This window comes from Sinocyclocheilus rhinocerous, unplaced genomic scaffold (assembly GCF_001515625.1).
Source record: "Sinocyclocheilus rhinocerous isolate Xijiao unplaced genomic scaffold, SAMN03320098_v1.1 scaffold4217, whole genome shotgun sequence".
Taxonomy (NCBI): Eukaryota; Metazoa; Chordata; class Actinopteri; order Cypriniformes; family Cyprinidae; genus Sinocyclocheilus; species Sinocyclocheilus rhinocerous.
In genome coordinates this window covers 114,888-136,880 of record NW_015642075.1, presented here as the reverse complement: position 1 = coordinate 136,880, position 21,993 = coordinate 114,888, and the positions used below count along the sequence as shown (strand labels likewise).

The 21,993-nt window shown below is 38.0% G+C and overlaps 1 protein-coding gene across 1 annotated transcript; it reads right to left on the bottom strand.

Annotated features, from left to right (window-relative positions):
* Positions 1-1,164: 1,164 nt before the first annotated feature.
* LOC107755669 (cytosolic 10-formyltetrahydrofolate dehydrogenase-like) lies at positions 1,165-15,818 on the bottom strand. The gene is made up of 23 exons (XM_016572559.1): positions 15,722-15,818; positions 10,507-10,633; positions 9,052-9,286; positions 8,408-8,573; positions 8,167-8,268; positions 7,971-8,060; positions 7,707-7,847; positions 6,262-6,387; positions 5,998-6,089; positions 5,761-5,908; positions 5,130-5,249; positions 4,907-5,034; positions 4,414-4,564; positions 3,984-4,054; positions 3,738-3,843; positions 3,536-3,623; positions 3,234-3,327; positions 3,011-3,110; positions 2,808-2,906; positions 2,347-2,512; positions 2,170-2,275; positions 1,792-1,991; positions 1,165-1,610 (listed from the first exon to the last, which is right to left on the bottom strand). Exons 2-23 carry the CDS (start codon positions 10,631-10,633, stop codon positions 1,555-1,557), a joined length of 2,712 nt encoding a protein of 903 aa, XP_016428045.1. The 5' UTR covers positions 15,722-15,818; the 3' UTR covers positions 1,165-1,554.
* Positions 15,819-21,993: the final 6,175 nt, after the last annotated feature.

The window sequence follows — 21,993 nt, the reverse complement described above, 5'->3', positions numbered from 1 at the left end:
ATTACTTTTCGTTAAAATCTTTATTAATGCCAAAAATGCTTACATTTATGTGTCTTTTTGTTCGCTCGCGCAGCCATGTTGCCGCTGTAGCCGGTTTATGCTGAGATAATTCATACCCCTTCCTTTGAAGTGTGGTCCCGAAAAATCTTCGTTTGAAGAGCTATCTGGCCCTTCCCCTTACCCCTACCCCTCCAACCAAAAGAGAATCGAGACACCCCTACCCCTTCACGTGAACGCGCGAAACAGAGGGGTAGGATTGGGATTGGGCCCAATTCTAGGTCTCTACAGATGGGAAACACAATGACAAGAAAAGGACTTAATGGACACAACCACACAAGAAAACATGGCTGAAAAAAAGAAGGTTGTGTCCAGTGCTTTATTTTCTATGGTTTACCACAAAATAAATAAATAATTAAAAATAAATAAATTAAAATACGAGGGACTTTTGCTCATTATCCGTATTACACTTATTTTCTTTTGACCTTTATCTCTAAATCTTTTTTATCATGAAATGTTATATATTTTATCTTTCTCTTTTCTTTAGTTTCTTTTTTTAATATTTTTCTCAAGTTGTAGTAGATTGTTTTCTCACAGTTTTCATTTTTTAACTGTTTTTGTTGTATGCAGCTAATAGCCTACAAATGAACAATTACTGTCATATCAGTAGGCTTAGGCTATCAGTGCACATTTTTACCTTAAAAAGCACAATTTAGCCTATGATAGCAATGTTTTCATATCTTTTTCTGATTTCATGTTATTGATATGTAAATTTCATATGACTACATATTTATTTACTTTTTTCCCAGTCACACAGATAGGAGCTGTACTTGCATGGCTAGAAATAGCTGGGGCATTATAAGTAAACAGGGAGTCATGGGAAATTCCTGAAGGAACCCAACCCATAGACCCTCCTCTAGGAATTTAGAATGCAGCAGGATCCTGACAGAACGTTGCCTAACAAGCAGGTCCCCTCAAGTTGTGGCTGAGCCCGGGGGCCTTTCTGTGTGGAGTTTGCATGTTTTCCCTATGTCTGTGTAGGTTTTCTCCATGTGCGCCATTTCCCCCTTCATTCAAAGACATGCAGCACAAGTGAATTGGAGACACTAAATTGTCTGGAGGTGTGAATGTGTTGTGTCTGTGTGTGAGCCCTGTGGCTGGCCAAAAATTTTTGATGGCTAGTCAGGCATTATTTCACAGTATCTCAACTTTTATCTCAAACAATTATCTCAAAATAAATGATATAGTGAAACAACATTCATTATAATAACTGATACAAATCTAATGTATGATCCTTGAATTCTCTGAGCTTATATACAGTAAGACATTTACAGGTACCATGTAAGAGTAGGAAAGTAAGAACTAAAGAGGATCTTGTGATTTATTTTTCTTAATTGCCTCAACTGAAATGTAATCCATCCATTATTACACACAAAACAAATAATTACTAAGTCATGACAATTTACTTGAAGGCTAAACTGAAATGGTCCTTAGCTGCCACTTTAGAGCATTAAAATGCAATCATTTTATGCTGTGCACTATATGTCCAGTATTTTATTAGTATTCAACAGTGACACATTTAGTTTTTAGATACTCATTCAGAGCTTCTTGTCCTGTTGGGGAGAAATACACCCAGTTAAAACAATATACAAAAAGTATTTATTATAAGATAAATGATTACTGAAATATAGTACAATGACTACTCAAAAAACCTGTTGGATATGTGTTTATTTAAATTCATTTATCATGCATCAAAATAATTATATCATTCACACAATCGTATTTTTGTCTTACCCAAATCTTTGCCAAAGCCAGACTGTTTGAAGCCACCAAAAGGAGCAGCCACATCGGTCTTGTTGTAAGTATTGATGAACACAGTGCCGGCCTGAAGTTTTTCACTCACATACAGAGCCTTACTGATGTCACGTGTAAACACACCTGATGCTAAACCATATTCTGTAGCATTAGCCCTCTGCAGCACTTTGTCAACATCTCTGATTGAGGAAAAGGCAGTTTACAATGTTGCTTTTGGTCATGTTGTTACAACTCTGACAAATTTGTACAACGTATACAGTTAAATCTATTATAAATAATTTAAAATTGAGTTTATATAGATTGACTGGTGTGAAACAATCAGCAGTTTAGAGGTAAAAGTAGCTTATTTCTACCAACCCATTACTGAATTTGGAGATGATCATGACTGGCCCAAAGGACTCCTCAACAGCAATATACATGTGATCCGGCACGTCAGTGAAAAGAGTTGGTTCAAAGAAGAAACCTATAGAGATACAAGATGTAAACAACATTGTACTTTGTCCCTCACTAAGACTTATGCATATGCTCACACACCTGGACGGTTCACTTGTTTCCCTCCACATACTAATTTTGCTCCTTCTTTGACCCCCTTTTCACAGTATTCCACCAGTTTGTCCAGATGAGCTTTGTGGTTCTGGGGGCCATGGTCTGTGGAACGGTCCAGTGGATCACCAATCTTCATCTTCTTTATTTCACTCACCTACATAGATGCAGTTATATATGCTATGAGCTTTGAATTAAGATACTGGAGTTGCAAATTAATTATAAAATCATGAATTATTAACTTATCTAGGCTATTACAGTATGCCTTTTACACTGGAGTTAAAATCAAATGGTCTTAGTTAAATTATTTTAAGAGGTTAGTATGACTATATTTTTAGTAGCTTCAAATTGCTTCCGAAAGCTTGAGCTGATTCAGCCACAGGTAATCAAAAGGAATACAGTATATGTAAAAATAGAGATGAAGTTATTAAACCATATATATTGTTCTTTACCATTCTCTCCACAAAAGTGTCATGGATAGATTCCTCAATGAAAAGTCTCCCTGCTGCAATGCAGTTCTCTCCCTTATTGAAGAACACAGAGCTCATACCCTGTAGACAAGAAGTGTGTGTGGAGGGTATAAAATATGTCTGCGATTATAACCAAACATTTACATTGCAAATAGAATTGTGTGACGGTACTGAGGTAAACAAACCATTCTGACAGCCTTGTCCAGATCACAGTCATTAAAAATGATGAGAGGAGACTTCCCTCCTAGCTCAAGAGAAACCTTCTTCACGTTGCTGACTGCACAGCTACAAGATACACAAGCTTTTTGATGTTCAAGCTTTTCAACAAAAGCTGAAATCTGAAAACTTTAATTTAAAGAGATACTCAAACCCCAGCATTGTTTAGATTTAAAACAGATGCTCATTCACCTTTTCATGATCTGTTTGCCAATCTCAGTGGAGCCGGTGAAGCCAAGTTTTCGAACATCAGGGTGGTCAGATAACCGCTGACCAACCAGAGACCCTGAAATTTACATATGTAACAAATATCCAATGAATCTACAAGCAGATAGCTTGAATTAATCAGATGTACTAAAAAATAAAGTGTGCAAAGAATTTACAATACTGATATTGAATTGTGTACAGAAAACAGTTAGAGTACATCAGTTCATTTTCATTGACAGGTTTGGGCTATACTAAACTCTATTGTGTATGTTTTGTTTTATATGCACCTGATCCTGGTAGTATGTTCACCACGCCTTTCGGAAACTTTGCCAATGCAGTTAATTCAGCAAACTTGAGAGCAGTCAAAGGTGTGACCTAGAATAGAATGCAGAAACAGAGTCCTTAAATTCTGTGTGTGTGTATATTGTTCGGGTTAAATATGCCATGCCCATGTGCATTTTTGTTTTAATATAAACTTCAGTTCTTTACCTGTGCAGGTTTGAGCACCACAGTGTTTCCAGCTGCTAGGCAGGCTGCAGTCTTCCATGCCAGCATCATCAGTGGATAATTCCACGGAATGACAATTCCACACACACTGAACATAAACAAACAAGAGCTAAATATTCTCAACACTCTGTCCAGATTAACTAAATGCATAGTAATTGAGGTGATTTTTTCATGGTGAGGCTGGACAAAAACATGGAGGATATTTTTTATGGGGAGAGTTGATTTTACCCAATTGGTTCTTTCTTGGTGAAGGTAAGGTTTCGATTAGGTCGAGCCTGGTTGATAGGAATAGTGCAGCCCTGTGGAGAATAATTTAATATATTTCAGACACACACAAGGATATGTAAATTTTTTTATATTACTAAAACTGTAGTTTCTAATACAATGCAGTCAAATTAGCTTTAAAGTAATCTTCTGGGTTCAGTTCAAGTTAAGCTCAATCAACAGCATTCAGTGCATATTAATTATCACAAAATTCAATTTGACTTTTGTTTTATTCCAAAAAAATTATTTCAAAAATGTTTAAATAAGGTGAATAAAGCTTGAAAAAAAAACACAGAATGTTTACTTTAATAACAGAATATCCTAAATATGACACTGTGGCATACATCACAAATGATGGCTGATAAATAAATATTCTGATAAATAACAAACCAACCTGAATCTTGTCACACCAGCCAGCGAAATATCTGAATGTTTGAATAGACATGCCGATGTGTGTTTTGAGGGCAAGAGTATAGACTGCTCCTGAGTCTATGGTCTCAATAGTGGCCAACTCTTCCTGATGCTGCTCCATCAGATCAGCCAGTCTGGAGAATAGACACATACACACAATTACAATTATGAAACTTTACTCATATGTTTATCACTGCAGAGACTGTGTTACAAATAATCATCGTCCATCACATATAGTTGTATATTTCCTTTCTGTAGTCATCCTTGTCGAATGTATTCATACTTAATGAGAGAACAGTTTGGTCAATCAAAAAGCTCATATTTTCATAACTTTTTTGCCAGTATGGTCTGAGCAAAGATAATCAGAGTCAAATTTGGTAAGTACGTTATTCAAACAATTACCAGTTCAATGCAGAAACATAAGAAAGAAAGAAACCTATGTGTAACTGCAGTGTTTAAATATAAAATGCATGTACTTGTAGAGTAGTTTGCCTCGGTCTCTGGGGTTCATCTTGCCCCACTCTCCCTCCTCAAATGCTTCTTTAGCTGCAGCCACTGCTTTTTCCACATCCGAGATCTGAGCTAAGGACACATCACAGATTGCCTACACAAACAAAAGTTGAAATGTGAATGTGAAAAAGAAGAAAATAAATAATGCAGAAAGACAGAGTGAAAAAGGAAACTGTGTCCCCTGTGTACCTGTCCATCAGTGGGGTTAATGGTCTTATAGGTCTTTCCCTCTTCAGCATCTACAAACTCTCCATTTATGAAAAGCTGGTGTGGGATTCGGATTGTCATGTTGTTCAGTTTCTTTTCTACCTACAACAGAAATGCAGATACATAATCATAAAATACAAAATTACAAATACATACACGCACACAAAAGAAAAAAAACTGTATAAAAGCCAATTTACCTAATCAACTTTGTTTTTTCATAAACAGTCAGTAATTCTAAGTTTGATACCTGCGATGTTTACCACTGTTTGAAGTCTAGATCTACAGTATCTCAAATTAAAAATCTGAATCTTTATAGAAATAATGTTAAAATTTCCACTTAAACATACAACAATTACTATCACAAGTACATCAAGTACATCATTCTTCGTTCCCAACTTTTTTGGAATGTACTGCAGGCATCAAACTTAAAATGAGTGTATACTTGGACTTCTAGAGTTCCTGATATCATTTGTAATATTCTGTAAAATGCTGAAATAGTGTCCGTTTCAGCATTGCATTTTTGTATATAAGTTATATATGTACTGTATATATATTTCAAGACAAAATATATATAATTATAAGCTACTACCCATTTAACAGATGCAATACTAACATAGTCTACGGTGAACTCTTCTTCCTCGTCCTCTCCTCTCAGCTTCCTCACACACATTTGAATGAACTCTTCAAAGCTTGTTGCCATGTAAACATCCTCATTCTGCAACTGCAACTGTGCTGCCCTCAACTTTACCTCTTCCACCAGTCTATAGTACAAAAATAAGACAAAATCTTAGCAAAATCAAGTATGTACATGTATGTACTGCATGATGAGAATTATATATTCACATATTACCTGACTACATCCATCGAAGCAGCACCAGATTTAAAGAAGTCAGTACTGTCTTCAACCTTCTCTACATTAGTCAAAATACTCTTCCACACCACCTGGACAAAAAAGCAATAAATACTCTAACCTTCTGCCTTCAACACACATTATCTTTCAGAATGTAGAAAAGTAGTATTTAATACTAACAGGTTTGTAGCATACAGACAAAGAATATCAATAACACAAAGAATATCATGGTGACTAGTAATGAAATGAGTGATATATTTTCACCCTCATCTGCTGAGCAAATTGTTTTTCATCCTCAGAGAGCTCCACAGTGGAACTGACAGCAGCTTTAAAATACTGGGATGCAGCAATCATCTTCCCATCCTCAAACTGCATATTCTTCACAAGTAACTATACACAAGTACAAACAAACTTTATGTACTTAAATACAGACACACGCTCATCTACAGACTTGCATTGCACATTTTATTGGGTAAATGTGTAAATGAAAACTCAAAAATGAAAATTCAATTTAAATTCATCCTCATGTTATTCTAAACCTGTATGATTTTTTTTATTTATTTTTTTTATTCTGTGACACACAAAAGATATTTTGAAAATGTCAAAGTGTCTAAACAAAGAATGTCAAATGTTTGGAACAACATGGGTGAGTGAGGGATGAATAATGACCTATTCTTTTAAAGACTTTAATCTTAGTAGGGCCCAAGTACAATTATGTTATTGTCCATTACCATATGGGCTAGAATTCTGCTGAATCCTTGAGTTGAGACAAAAGGAAATGTAGGGCTTAAATTTCTATACATTTTACACTTTTTCTAAGTAATACACAGGCTGTTTGTCCAGTTCACACAAAACTTGGTACTGATAATCTAGAGACCCTCATGACAAAAACATTTTGATTCAGTACATCATTTCTAAGATGTGATCTAATTGATTTTTCAGCTGTGGCTCATTTTGAAACACTGAAACAGTAAGACTTCTGTGTAGCATGTTTCCACTGAAAATGCTTCTGTTGCTAGGGGATCTCTTTGGATTTGAGACTTTAGTCTTTGCAACTTTACAGATCTTCTTTATGCACCAAGAGCTTGTAACACTCTAAAGAGAAAGGAAAAAATGAAATCGCATCATATGACCCCTTTAAGAAAAACCTAATTGTGCTATCTGTGACTGAAGAAGTTGACATTTGACTCAAAAGCAATTGCATCCGCAGCATCAACAGGATCTATTCTTTTGAATTTGTCTATTTTGGCCATGGTCTCTTCACGTGTGCTTGGACCGTGATGATTGCAGCTTGCACTTAAAAGGACAGTTCACCTAAAAATGAAAATTGTGTCGTCATTTACTCACCCTTGTGTCATTCCAAAAGGGAATCACTTTCTTTGTTCTATAGTTTTTTCTCCTCTTTTTTCAAGTTTTTCAGTTAACAACATTCTTCTTTTGTTATCAGTAGAAGAAATAAACACATACAGGTTTAAGACAACATGAGTGTGAGTAAATTATGACAGAATTTTTATTTTTGGGTGAACTAACCCTTTAAATTTGGGTGGCAAAGTCACAACCCCCCCCAACTACTCAGGCTAGCACAAATGAATCCTGCCTAAAATAGGTGGTACTATATTAACTATGTTTTGTGCCTATATCAAGTTTTATCTTTATCAAGTTTAGCAATTTTAATAGCATAAATTAAAAATATCTCTGCATGTCCTTACCCTCTTGCCATCATTCCCAAAAAGAACAAGGCCATTTTTGGTAACCAGACCTGGTCGACTTGCTCCAGGGATTTCCAGAGGTTGACCATTACTTGAAGAATGATCATTTTCCAACAGTGTTGATCCATAAAATGAAACATTCTACCAAAAGAATTAAAACAATACTGTTGCAACAAGAGAAGTTTTTGCACATAATTTAATGCATTTGACTAAGAGTCTCTGCATGTTTCCTGTACTGTTGTGTGTGTTAATTAAAACACTCACTTTGTCATCAATCTCTGCCCAGGCTCCAGGTACTCTGTCATTTCCTCTGATCCAGTTATGAATGGCTTCTGCTGGCTGGTTCCAGTCAATCTATTCAACCAACCATAGATAGTTATTGTTTAAATGTTGTGTACAACAATGAGGTTGAAGCTATACATCTATATATCGGCTGTTGTGCTTTGCTAGAGAACTCCACCTTTGAATTTTCTTTCTTCTGAATACACTCATATGTGGCTCCTTCCTCTGGTTGCTTTATTCTCAGAGCTGTACCTGCTGCAATCAACCTGACTGCCTCCACCTAAAACAAAAACACACACACAAGAATCCAAGGGTGCTCTCATTAAAACGGTGAATGGAATTCTGTTTTAAATTTCATGCATAGTATACTATAGTTTGCAATATGATGTAGCTGTAGAAGTTTCTGCATTGATCCACACCATGCCTTTGACTCCCTCTGGGAACAGGAAGCGTTTGTAGATGCTGTTTACATTGTCGTTTGGCTCCACATCACATTCTCTTTGTAAAAGAATTGGTCCTGTGTCCAGTCCATCATCTGCCCAGAATATAGTAAACCCACCCTTCTTATCACCATGAATCAGAGTCCTTAGAGGACACAAAATAGCAAAACATAAATTATGTTAAAACAACGCAATTTTACATAATTTACACATTTGAGAATTGTGTTATCATTTGCTCATCCTCATGCTGTTTCTGTCAGTGAATACAATATTGTGCCAAGCCCCAAAAAATAAAATATGATATTTTTTAAACACATATTTTTTCCACAGCAGTTCACTCTGCATCCTCCACTGTTTTTCATAGATGCGTTTTGGCCATAGAAAATTATTGTTGATTATTTTCTTTATTGAGATTATTGATTAATTGTTGCCTCCCCAGACCTACTTTTGGTTTACGGCTCAAATCAATACATCCTACACTGACACCAAATACTGGGGTCAAAGCAGTTGAATAATATTTCTAATTACCATACATATACACATGTGCTAATAAAACACAAAAAGAACACACATACACATACTCAGTAATAAAACACAAAAAGCGCACATACACACAGACATACCAGTTAATGGCAGAGGCACCTCTGTGTCTGGGCAGCAAGGAGGGATGATAAATGATGGACCCGTGTGTTGGGTGATCTATCACTTCCATAGGGATGAATTGAGAGCAGAAAGGAAGAACATTCAGTTCAGCACCAACTGCCTTATACTGATCCACCACTTCTGTGATGGCCTTTCCCTTCAGCCTCCAGCGGGGAAACTTGAACACTGGCACGCCATCCTTCTCTGCCTCAGTCGCTGTGGAAAGTTTAAAGATTTATTTCAATTTGTGTAACATTTGTGTTTTATTTTTCAGATTCATATTCAAAAAAGAGCAGTGGCGAAGCACACCTACAAATAACAGGCAATTTTATTTTTCAAAGACAGAGGTTGGCCAAAGTTCCATAGTGCAGCTAATTCATAATTCATTACATTTTGGGGAATCCCACAACAAGACAATTAACGACCTGAATTCATTTGTCTTGCCATTTACAACCTGAACTGATCTTGTCTTGTCATATTTTATATTTCAAGAGACTTGTTGACCTTAACACATAGTCTTGAGTTTTCTTCTGCATGTTTATAAATGTTGGTTGCATCACATTACTTATATTTAATGGATAGTACATGTATATTTTAAATGATTTACATTTTATATAAATATTCAAATTTTAATGAATTTAATGAATGTTTTTTTTTTTTTAATTATGAACAGTTCAGCAATTTAACAGAACAGTTGTATCACCATGATATTTTAATACAGTATATAAAAACATATTCACCGTAGAAGAACTCCATTTATGTATGAATTCCATTTTTTATGTATTTTTGAAAAAAGGACAGATTCAGACCAAGATGAATGTTTGGTGCAAGAGCAGAGCTGCTGTTGTTACATAAGAGTTACTGTTACTGTCAGAGAGTGAATTTGCCTTTCATTCAGCCCGCCTGCCATATTTTGGCACTGGTCTGAACAAATCACATGTAAAAATTGGACAAAATGTTCACTCCAAACATCTGTGCAAAAATCTAAATTCTGTTATCATTTACTGGCTCTTTCGTTTTCCCAGATATATGACTTCCTTTCTTCAGAAGAACACAAATTAAGATTTTTAGAAAAAGAATCCATCTCTGAGACCATATAATGTGTATCAGTCCCTCAAACTTGATGACGTTCCCAATGATCGTTTATAAATAATATTTAAATATGAGCACTTTTTTTACACAACAATTTTTTTTCACTTCAGAAGACTTAATTGGGGTCATATGGAATACCATTGTATCTGTTTGTGTGTTCGTTTAAACTTCAAAGGACTCCACACACTAAATGGACCCAAAGAGGTGGCTTATATTTAGAAAAATCTGTTTGTGTTTCACAGAAGAAAGAAAGTCATATAAACCTGGTATAGCATGGGTAAATATTGAGAGAATTATCTCTTTTGGAGTAACATCAATGATCCTAACAGAAACAAGAGACTTACCAAGTGGGTCCATTTTTCCATCTTTGTCAGGGATGGTGAATACACCAACAATCATGTGGCCATCCTTCTTCAGTTCTTTGTACACTTCCTGTCCAAAGAGACTCTGGCCAATCACAGCAATCTTCATCTGAAATGAAAGGAACATATACAGGTTAAAAAAACTATTATTGACTACATACACAACTACTACTATTACTATACATGCTAGCATATTAGTTCTAAAATTAAGTATAAAATAGTTTGATGACATCTTTTACAAGCACTGTAAATATATGCACTTCCTATAACAATTAAAATAAAAACCTCTCTTTACTCTCTTTCTGCATTTCACTTCTCTAGCTTGTTTACCTCTCCGTCTTAAAAAGTAAATTTTGGAATTTTGTACTGCAGATATTGTTCTTATGATAAATTGCTTGTCAAGTTGCTTTGGAATTAATTCACAAGCCTATGCTTGTTATGCAAGACCATGTTTAAGGGAAATTCAGGTAGTCTGGCCTACCACTGGAGAAGAACCCTCCAAAACGGTTGCTTAGTGAATCAGTGTTTGTACTGGTAAGCATGTGCAAAGTGTGAATAGGGAATTCACTTAGCAACCTCTATCATGATTGTGCCCTTGAGCAGGACACTTAACTTTAACAGGGCTCAATAATAAAGATGGACTGGAAAATGAGGCCAATGTGAGCATTTCAAGCCAGAATTGTCAACTACCCTTTTTGGATGTTCTTACAACTCAATTATCTTATATTGATTGATTATGTACATCTGTTTTTATCAAAAAATGCAATTTTTACAGCATAGATGTTTAGGGAGTTACTAGCCTTCACAAAATTAAATTAGCTCTAAAATTTTTAATACAGGTATTACAGGAAAGTCTGTAACTCCCAATATTATATCCTATTTTTTTTTTTATAAAATCTGACCCACAAGTGTAAGGAGTAATACTGAGGAGACATTTAAAATTCTTCAAAAAATAGTCTGTGTGGCTCTTAACAGTGTTTGGCATCAGCGTCTATGTCTCTGTAATAGAAAAGCTGTACATTTATTTAGCTTCTTCAAAAGCAGCCATGTTACCACCTTACTACAGAGAAATGTCATGTACCCTTCAGGTGGCTGAACTATTTTATTGACAACGTTGTAGGGCAGTGCTGACAACAAGCTTCTATGAGTGTAAATGTCTCTATGTGTGCACGTATCATAAGTGTTTGGCATAATTTTGCTTAATTCGCTATATGCAATTTAGGAGCTCATGCAACATGTCATACATTAGGAGTCCATACAAATCAAAGTGAAACAGATGTGTCAAGCTCCAAGAAAGATAAATGAACTATAATTGTAGTCTATAATTGTATAACTATAATTGTAGCCATTGCTTATGTATTTATTTTATTGATTAGTCACAAAAATGTTCCCTTCTGCTCTGCCCATTCCAAATATCATATGCCTATATGGAGGGAAAAAGGGGAATTGGAACTATGTTAAAACTACATTTACCCTGCCCTGAAACAATTTTTTCAGGCACTGTTCTAAACTTTACAGACGTTGGTACACATTAAAGAAAACTTTTTATCCATTTGCAATGCAATGTGATGCTATAATTTAAGAATTACCTCAAAGCTACACAACTGCAGTCAATAAAGTTGAAATGTCACCAAAACAATTTACATTTATTCATTTAGGAAAGGAAAGGACATGACATGTGGCCAAGTATGTAGTGAGCAGTGATTAGTGAACAAACACACACACACTGTGTGAACACACACACCCAGAGAGTGGGCAGCCATTTTTGCTGCGGTGTCCGGGGGTTCGGTGCCTTGCTTGAGGCTCTCACCTCAGTTGTAGTACTGAAGGTGGAAGAGAGCACTGTACATTCACTCCCCCCAACTGCAATTATTGCCGGTACCGAGACTCAAACCTAACCATTAGGCCACGACTGGCCCACGTTATTTAGCAGACACTTTCATGTCATTTGTTAATAAACTTTAGATGTTGTTCATTCAGATAGACATGCAAGTTAATCTTGTTCAACAAGTGCAATGAAATAAGTGCAGCTCTAATGTACAGGCATGCACTTACATATAATAATCCCCAATTCATTCCCCATTTATTTTCCCAAAGACAAAAGAAGAAAAAGAAAGAAAGAAAGAATTGGATTTATGTTGTTTTTATGATTTAATCATGTACATTGTTTCCACCTGAATAAATTAGCACAAACATAATTAGTTCACATAATGCTAAAATGTTAAAAATATGCACAGTTCCTGTTATGTAACAACAAAAACTAAATAAAAATAAAGTTAGCCAGTATGTTCTGCACATCAACACTGTGAAGCAGAAATACCATTTAAACAAAATTGTTTCTTTTAACTTCTTCTTTACTTTTAGCCAAACTGAACAAAACAGATTTAAACCAGAAACCATGAAACATATATTTAATCTGCTTTTTTGTGCTTAAACCATATTTCTTCTAAAAAGATTTATAGTAGACATGCAAATTTTGTTCATCAGCATTGCAGTTTGTTATACAATTAAAGGTCGAGAATTTGTTTCCAAAGTCCCACACACCGCAGATAGCACAGCCAGGAAAAGATCTTATTGATTCTGTGTGGCTTTTTCCTGCCTACAAAGATTATGGGGTAAACAAATAGCATTTGTTTGTGAATGACAACCTGCTGACCGAAACAGTAACTAGAAGAAGGGGTCATTCAGTTCAGTATATGAATCAATCTTGTGCATCAAGGAATGAAAGAGAAGGCAGAAGAACTTATTAATGTGTAAAAACACTAATGATGACCATACACTATTTAAACGATATAAGAATGTTATTGAAACCCATAATCAATTTCATTAAGACTATTACTGTTGTCTTTTTCTATAAAGACCAGTTGTCAGAAATAGGGGAATACATCTGTTATAATTCTTATGCTTTTGTAAACAGCCTGTGCCATAAACAATTGTGTTTTTGAATAAATATGTTGAGTTGAATTAATGATTAATTCAATGGTGTAAAAGACATTTACTGGTCGCCACTTATGTAATTGTGTAATGAAGTAACCTTGAAAAAGGGTCAATGAACATAAGGGTAAGAAGCAACTTTTATTATACAGTCCATGTTGTTCGTGATTTTATTGCTGATTTTAAATATGTTATTAAAATGTGATTTTGGCAAGTGATTATGGTGAATCAGTTTGAGAATCAGTCTCCATTCAATTAGACAGGGGATCTATTTCCATGACTGAAAACAGCTGCATTCCCAAGATGGCTGCCGATCACTTGCCTTTTGAGAAAACGGTTATATTGGGATTCAAGTGCATAATACCATAAGCTGACTTGTACACATAGTTTATTGTATCGTTATTATTTTCATTTGAGTAGGTTTTTACAAACAGTTCATGGCCTACAAGGGCAATTTCATCCCCCTGCACAATTGAGTCCAAACTTGTGATCCCATTGACTGAAAGGGCATTTATTGGAAAACCAATAGTGTCTGACTGGAAAACCTACACATTCGATTTGTTATCTTAACTATGACTTTAACTGTCTTTTTAATTTATGTTACTTATAATGGTATATAAATTGGTTATAATGGCTCTTTACCTGCTCAGCATGCTAGATTAGCCTATGTTAGCACGCTAGCTGTATAGCTTATTAAATCTATCATGTTTGATCATCTTTAATAATTTGTTAATAACATGCCAATAACAAAATAGGAAACAATTAACATATGTATTTAATATGTTGTATTACTATATTGAATTTAAAGGGGTCATATGATGCGAATTCAATTTTTCCTTTCTCTTTGAAAAGACAGCAAGTTCCCCTCAGACATGGATTCATAAACTACCCCTAAATAAATCGCGATTTGTTTAGCATCTCGATTTGAATCGTCACATATTTGAATCGATTTTCAACCGGCTCGTGGTTAATCGTTACATCCCTACTCGTTTATAATGGGTTTTCATGTTTTTGAGTCATCACTCCGGCCTGACAGGGCATCACAGTATGGTAGGGGAGTAACATTTCCGTCACACGCTTGAGGTATTCGGCCAATCACAACGCACTAGATAGCTGGCCAATCACAGCACACCTCGCTTTTCAGACCAATGAGCTTTGTAAAAATCGACGCGTTTCAGAAAGGCGGGGCATAGAGGAGAAACAATAATGTACAGTATGTGGAAAATAATGTGTTTTTTGGACCTTAAACCGCATAAACACATTTCATTACACCAAATACACAAAATAATGTTCTTTTTAGCAACATCATATGACCCCGTTAAAATAAAATATATTTAATAAGATCACCTTTAGTATGATACAGCAGGCTACAGTAGTGCTAAGGCACTGTAAAATAACTAATACAAGCTACGGTTACAAACAGGGTCCCATTTGTGCAGGGGCCCCATACACTTTTGAAGTGTATCACCGCATCACTGCGACATCGAGAACCGCATGTTTGGAAATCTGAATTGCAAAAAAAGTGTTTGCAGAAGTAGACATGGCCTAGTTCTAGGACTCTCGTACTTCGACTGATTTTGAGGCGGAATGTCGGACACGTCTGACACGTTCTCTGATTGAGTTGTTAACAGTGTTTGGAACAAACACGAACTGCCCTAAACGACTCAGTTCGATTTGGCGAACCGGTTCAACTGGTTTACTGAAAAGAACCGGTTCAAAAGAACGATTCGATTCGTTCACGAACCAGATATCACATTCCAAGCCGGGCAACAGAAAAGTTTTTTAAAATGAGTCTGTAAAAATAAATGAATATCAAAAAGTAGTGAAACCCACCAAAGAAAAGGCTCATCATTGAAGGATAGTTGCTCAATCGAGTGCACTGCAGGGTCACACAAAGTTCGATCAATGAGATACGCCCACAACAATCTAAATATTTAACCTGACATTTACTGCAAATAACATGGAACGATTTAATCTAGCATGTCACAGAGTTTAGGCTACTATAATGAAAAGAAGCCAACACATTAGTCAAATCTGACATTAACTTTACATGAACTAGGCGACATTCTTTTATGCACGTTTGCTTATTTAAAACAAAAAACGTTTTCGCTAACACAAGACTAATTTACGAATGTACGACACGAAACAAGCATGTGCCCTTTGTCAAAAGGAATCAGCCGTTGCGCACACAGGCTATGTGACTATTTGCTTGCATTTTTAAGCAATCTACATGTAGCCTATGTTGATATTACACGTATCATACCTTTGCACGTCCAGATTGGAGCTGTTCCTCTGCAGGAAAGAAGGATTCAGCAGACACTGTTGCTATTTATTTCAGCACAACTGTATTGCAGACCAGCGATCAGACTACCAATAGCGTTATTACAAACGCAAGGGGGTGGAACCGAAAGTTTCCGTTTCCACAGTTTTAGAAGCATATGCTGGAATCATAGTGTAAAAACGTGACAAATGTGTAGGGCTGTATAATGTGACGCGTTGTTGCTACCACTGAGTTTTTATAAGAGTAAGCCAGACGATTATAATCAATATAATACTACGAATTTAAGGTCCAAAATAAACTTAAACTTGTATTGTTTAAAGTTTATTGACCTTTTTTTTTTATTTTTTAAACGTATTCGTGCCTATTGACTTGAAATTGTGTTAACGTAGGCCTACAGAACAACAAGAACAACAGAAAATAAGACATATATCATAAAAAATCATATAAATAGACAAAACCAAAAGCCCAAACGTGACAAATGTGAAAAAAGCCCAAACATGAAAAAAGGCGAAACATTTGGGAATAAAAAATGGCCAATATAAGAAAATTGGGGCGTCGTCTGCGAATTGGGACATTTTTTTTATTCTTTATCTTGAATTCTAATACTTTTAATCACATTATTCTAATTGAAATTTAAAATCTGATTAACTAGGAAAAGAAAGAGGGCAGCCCAATATACCTCTGTGAATAGGACATTTTTTGTTGTCCCAGATATAAGTTTAACAAAACAAGTTCCGCTTACATAAAGTGTTTTCACTGCATTGATAATTGATCAAATCAAAGAAACATAATACAGTAAAAAATGAGATTATGGCTAACAGTATTGAAGGCTTTTTGAAAGTCTAAGAATGTAGGATCCAAAACCAAATCATAATCAGTCAAACCAAGAGCTAACTTACATATGGAGTATGTGGCAACCATTCACAAACCCTGACTGGCACTCATCAATCAAACCATCAAAGGCCAGATTTAGGTAATTTTACCAGGACAGATGACAACATTTTATAGTTGTTATTTAACTATGTGATTGGCTTGCAAGTTATCGATCAAAAGAGTATCTAGTCTATTGACCTGGCTGTGTTTGTCTGGGCAGTAATTCAGACATGCCAATCAAACAAGCCTTGGGTAAGGGAAATGTTGATTCTGTTGTATTTTAGTCAAATATTTCATAATATGTGATACCGTGATTTCCTAGAAGTTAGTTGAAATTTTTTTGCATTCAGTATTTCTGAATATAAAATGGAGATGTTAACAATTGAGTGAATTTGAGTGCCCAAACAATCTCCTAGAATCACAGCTGCAGTCTGATATTAGTAGAATCTTGCATCTGAAAGTCTCCAAAATTGTGGACAGGTGATACATAAGCATGACTTTCCTGTTATAAAAAGAGCTTACAGTTTGCCAAACATTACCAGACATTTCACTGGGACTAGGTTCTTTGGTCGGAATATACAAAATTAAATCAACACCTGGCTGCCTCTGTCATGAAGTTTAAAGCATGTAGCGGTTGAATCTTCCAGCAGGACAATGATCCAAAGTAAACATCAAAATCAACACAAAACTGGTTCACTGACCACAGAATCAAGGCTTTGCCTTGGCCATTCCAGTCCCTCAGTCTTTCAAAGAAAAATAGTCTCCTCCTGACCTAGACTCCATAGAAAACCAGTAGGGTGAGCTGAAGAGGAAAGTACACAAACTTGGACCACAGAATATGAAGCATCTGAAAAGTTCTGCATGTGAAAATGGGCTCAGATCAATAGGAGAAGAACTGTAATTTTAACAAAGCAAGGCAAAAAAAATGAAAGGATGACAATAATCAAGGAAAATCTATGTTATGATCATAATTTATTGCAGTTGTTTTACTTTGAATTAAAGTTCAGATTTTTAAGAGTATATTTTGAATGAAAGACCCCACATGAAAAAATACTATAGTAATTTATAGTAAATACTAAAGTGTTTTTGAACCATACTATAGTAACGTGTATTATATTGTATATATTATAGTATTTACAACACTTTGTTAATGAATGCTACAGCATACTGTAATATTAACTATAGTGAACTGATAAACTGTAATAAATACTGTGGTATACTTTAGTTTTTACTACAGTAAACTGTAGGGTATTGTAGTAAAATATTCCCTATAGTTGTAGAAAATGTATTGCATTGAAACAGTATTGGATAAAGTAATTTGTTTGTAATTTGTATTACTATATTTGTTATATTACCACAGCAACTATAGAATTACCACAACAAATTAATTCAAGTACTTTACTATAGTATGGTTCAAAAACACTATAGTATTTACTATAAATTACTATAGTATTTTTTCATGTGGGAACAGAAAATGCGTTTTTCCACAGACTTTTTTGCTCATATTTACCTAGTGTGCCATAATTAGTGGAGGGCACTTCTCAGGGCTTTGTCGGATAAAAAAAAAAAAAGTGATTGGGCAAGAATAGCTAAATGTGGGACAAAACAAGGCACAGGTGGGACTAATCAATCAACTAATGAGTAACGGTGGATAACACCAATGCTGTGTTCAAAATCCCCAATATACCTGTATAATATTATGTTGTGATCACAATGGACAATTTAGAAAATGGATGGATAAATGTATCATTTGGCTGCAGGCGTCATCTTGAGGCAAGATGCGGGAATTTATTCGGCATGATGACCCTCACAGTGCATTTTGGGTATTCTATATCCATTGAGTGTACATCAGTTAGGTGCATTATGAGATTGAATGAGTGCACTTGATAAAGCCCACTATGGTTTCAGAAACAACTACAAATGTCTAGTGCCCTATTTAAGGGTATTGTCACGGCTGGATAGAGAGGCATACACAGGAAGAACGATTCAGAGCTTCTTTATTTACATAAACTGAAGGAGAACTTCAAACAGTAAGTTTAAACTGAAACATAACTTTAGCTCATCAAACTGAAGAGTAACGGTCCTTATCTTAATCCTTTTAGGGAGATCCAGCAAGACGGCGGGAGACACAGAGCCACAGAGATCAAGAGAGGTGAGTAGAGGCATGAGGAAAGGTATGCAACCTTGAGACCAGTCGATGAGGGACTGAGGTGAGTAGAATTATATAGTGCTCAGGTAAGTGGCATCAGGTGTTTGTAATTAATAGTCTGGTGATTGTGAACGGGTGTAGGTGGCTAGTGTGGCTGGTGAATCTGTGACAGTACCCCCTCCCCCACGGGCGTCTCCTGGTGCCCGTGACCGACGGCGAGGATGAGGACCCCCTAAGAGCGGGACGATCTGGGTGCGACTGATGGAAGTCGGAGAGGAGTGACGGATCCAGAGCATCATCTTTGTCCACCCATGATCTTTCCTCTGGACCGTACCCTCCCAATCCACAAGATACGGGAGCCGGCCGCACCGCCGTCGGGAGTCTAGGATTTCTTTGACTCTGTGGATGGTCTCGTTGGGGTCGACCTCGGTAGGAGGAGGTATCTCGTGCTCTGCAGAAGGAGGGAGAAGTGGATTAGTGTAAGGCTTTAATAAAGACACATGGAAGGTGGGTGAGATGCGGTAGGTGTCTGGGAGTTGGAGTTCGTATGTGACCTCATTGATTTGCCTCGTGATAGGGAAAGGGCCGACATAACGGGGACTCAGCTTCCTGCTGGGCAGCCGGAGACGAATATCCCGAGTGGAGAGCCAGACTCGGTCACCTGGTTGGTAAGCAGGCATTGGCGTAATCCTTGTGTCTCCGTACTGCCCGCTGGAGATGGACATGTGCTGATTCCCGTACCCTCTCGCTCTCACGGAACCAGTAGTCAACCGCGGGGACTTCCGAGGGCTCACCAGTCCAGGGGAAGAGTGACGGTTGAAATCCGAGCACGCACTGGAATGGTGTTAACCCTGTTGTTTCCTGTCGCAACGAGTTCTGAGCGTACTCGGCCCAGGGAAGATACTCGGAGATACCGCCCGATCTCCTGGATCTTGCGTTCGGTCTGGCCGTTGGTTTGGGGATGATAACCTGAGGAAAGGCTGACAGACACTCCCAGCAGACGGAAGAAACCACGCCAGACCCTAGATATGAACTGCGGCCCTCTATCCGAAACGATATCTTCAAGGAGACCAAAGTTTCGAAAGACATGCTGGAAGAGAGCTTCGGCTGCCTCCAAGACATTGGGTAATCCACGTAAGGTCATTAATTTGCAAGTCTTGGAGAATCTATTCACAACGTTGGAAGGTGGAAGATCTGTGGCAAAATCGATTCCGATATGGGACCAGGGTCGGCGTGGAACAGGTAGGGGAACCAGTTTTCCTTCAGGTAAATGGCGTGGAGTGGATGTGATGGCGACATCCCGAGCCATGCTGGGCCACCAATATCTGTTCCGGAGGAGCGAGAGGGTTCATTGGCTGCCTGGGTGACCCGATCCCGGAGAAGTGTGGATGGAGTCCAGAAGGGTGAGACGTAGAGTGGTAGGTACATACAGTCTCCCTTCCGGACCTCCTGGCGGAGCGGGTTCTGTGAAAGTGCCGGCACGAATTTGATAATTCACATCCCATGCAATAGGACATGTGAACACTGTGGGCGAGAATGGGTTCCGGGTTATCAGGAGATGGATCTGGTTGGTGAAGTCATGATAGAGCGTCTGCTTTGAGGTTTTTATGACCAGGGCGGTAGGTTACAGTGATTCTGAAGCGCGTGAAGAATAAGGCCCATTGGGCTTGTCGTGGATTGAGGCGTTTAGCTTCACGAAGGTATTGGAGGTTCTTGTGATCAGTTATTACTTTGAAGGGATGGTGAGCCCCTTCCAACCAGTGCCTCCACTCTTCCAGCGCGAGTTTGATGGCCAGTAACTCGTTGTAAGTTTGCTCCGCCAGGGACATCATTCTGGAGAAGTACGTGCATGGATGGAGCACGGGGGGTTCACCCTTCCATTGAGATAATACAGCACCCACTCCTAGAGTGGAAGCGTCCACTTCCACCACAAAACGATGGTTCGGATCAGGATGAGTCAGGGCAGGAGCGGTGCAGAAAGAGGATTTTAGCTGCAGAAATGCCTGTGGGGCTTCAGGCGTCCAGGAGAGGGTCTTTGGCCTACAACGGAGGAGAGAGGTAAGTGGAGCCGACTGTTGACTATAATGGGCTATGAAGCGCCGATAGAAGTTCGCAAATCCCAGGAATCTCTGCATCTCTTTGACTGTGGTGGGTTGTGGCCAATTCCTCACGGCTTTCACTTTGTTCTGGTCCATTTGCACTCCCTCTGGTGTTATAATGTAGCCCAGGAATTGAATGGTGGTTCGATGGAATTCGCATTTTTCCAGTTTGAGGTAGAGGTGGTGCTCGTGGAGATGTTGGCGTACCTGGGAGACATGTTGTTGATGCTCTTCGAGAGTGGGTGAGTAAATGAGAATGTTGTCGATGTAGATGATTAGAAATTGGTTGAGCATGTCACGGAAGATTTCGTTCATGAAGTTTTGGAAGATGGATGGTGAGTTTGAAAGGCCATACGGCATAACCAGGTACTCGTAGTGCCCGGATGGTGTTACAAAGGCGGTCTTCCATTCATCTCCCCTTCGAATGCGGATCAGATTGTAGGCACTGTGTAGATCGAGTTTCGCGAAGAGCCGGGCACCACGGAGTTCCTCTAACGAGGCTGGCACCAGAGGGAGTGGATAGGCAAATTTTATGGTTTGGGAGTTGAGTGCTCGATAGTCGATACAAGGGCGTAGGCCCTCATCCTTCTTCGCTACAAAGAAGAAACTGGATGCTGCAGGAAAAGTGGAAGGACGGATGAACCCCTGATGTAATGCCTCCTTGATGTACTCCTCCATTGCAGCGCGCTCCAGGATCGATAGAGGATAGACATGTCCCTTAGGGAATTTGGCCCCAGGCAGCAGGTCGATCGCGCAGTCCCATGGCCGATGAGGTGGAAGATGGGTTGCCGCGACCTTACTGAACACGTCCTGGAATGCCCTGTAAGCTGCTGGAATTTGGATTGAACTTTGAGAAGCTGGACTCTCAATAGTGGTCGAGCAGAGCGGTATGGAGGGATTAGCTCGGCCTGGAAGAGGGAGATCTGCTAAACATGTCCTGAAACAGGATTCACTCCACCTGAGTATTTCCCCGGAGTTCCAGTGGATGTCAGGATGATGTTTAGCCAGCCAGGGACGCCCCAGGATGCTATCCACTGTAGCCTCCTCCAGCACCAGGAATGAAATCCGTTCAGCATGAAAGTTTCCGATGCAGAGAGTGACTTCCGTGGTGCGATGGCGCACCAACCCCTTAC

Coding starts and splice junctions, on each gene's coding strand:
- LOC107755669 (XM_016572559.1), bottom strand. CDS start 10,633: ATGAAGATTGCTGTGATTGGCCAGAGTCTCTTTGGACAGGAAGTGTAC. Junction 8,061..8,166: donor AGAAGAAAGAAAATTCAAAG/GTGGAGTTCTCT, acceptor TTGGTTGAATAG/ATTGACTGGAACCAGCCAGC. Junction 3,624..3,737: donor TGGTGCTCAAACCTGCACAG/GTAAAGAACTGA, acceptor ATTCTATTCTAG/GTCACACCTTTGACTGCTCT.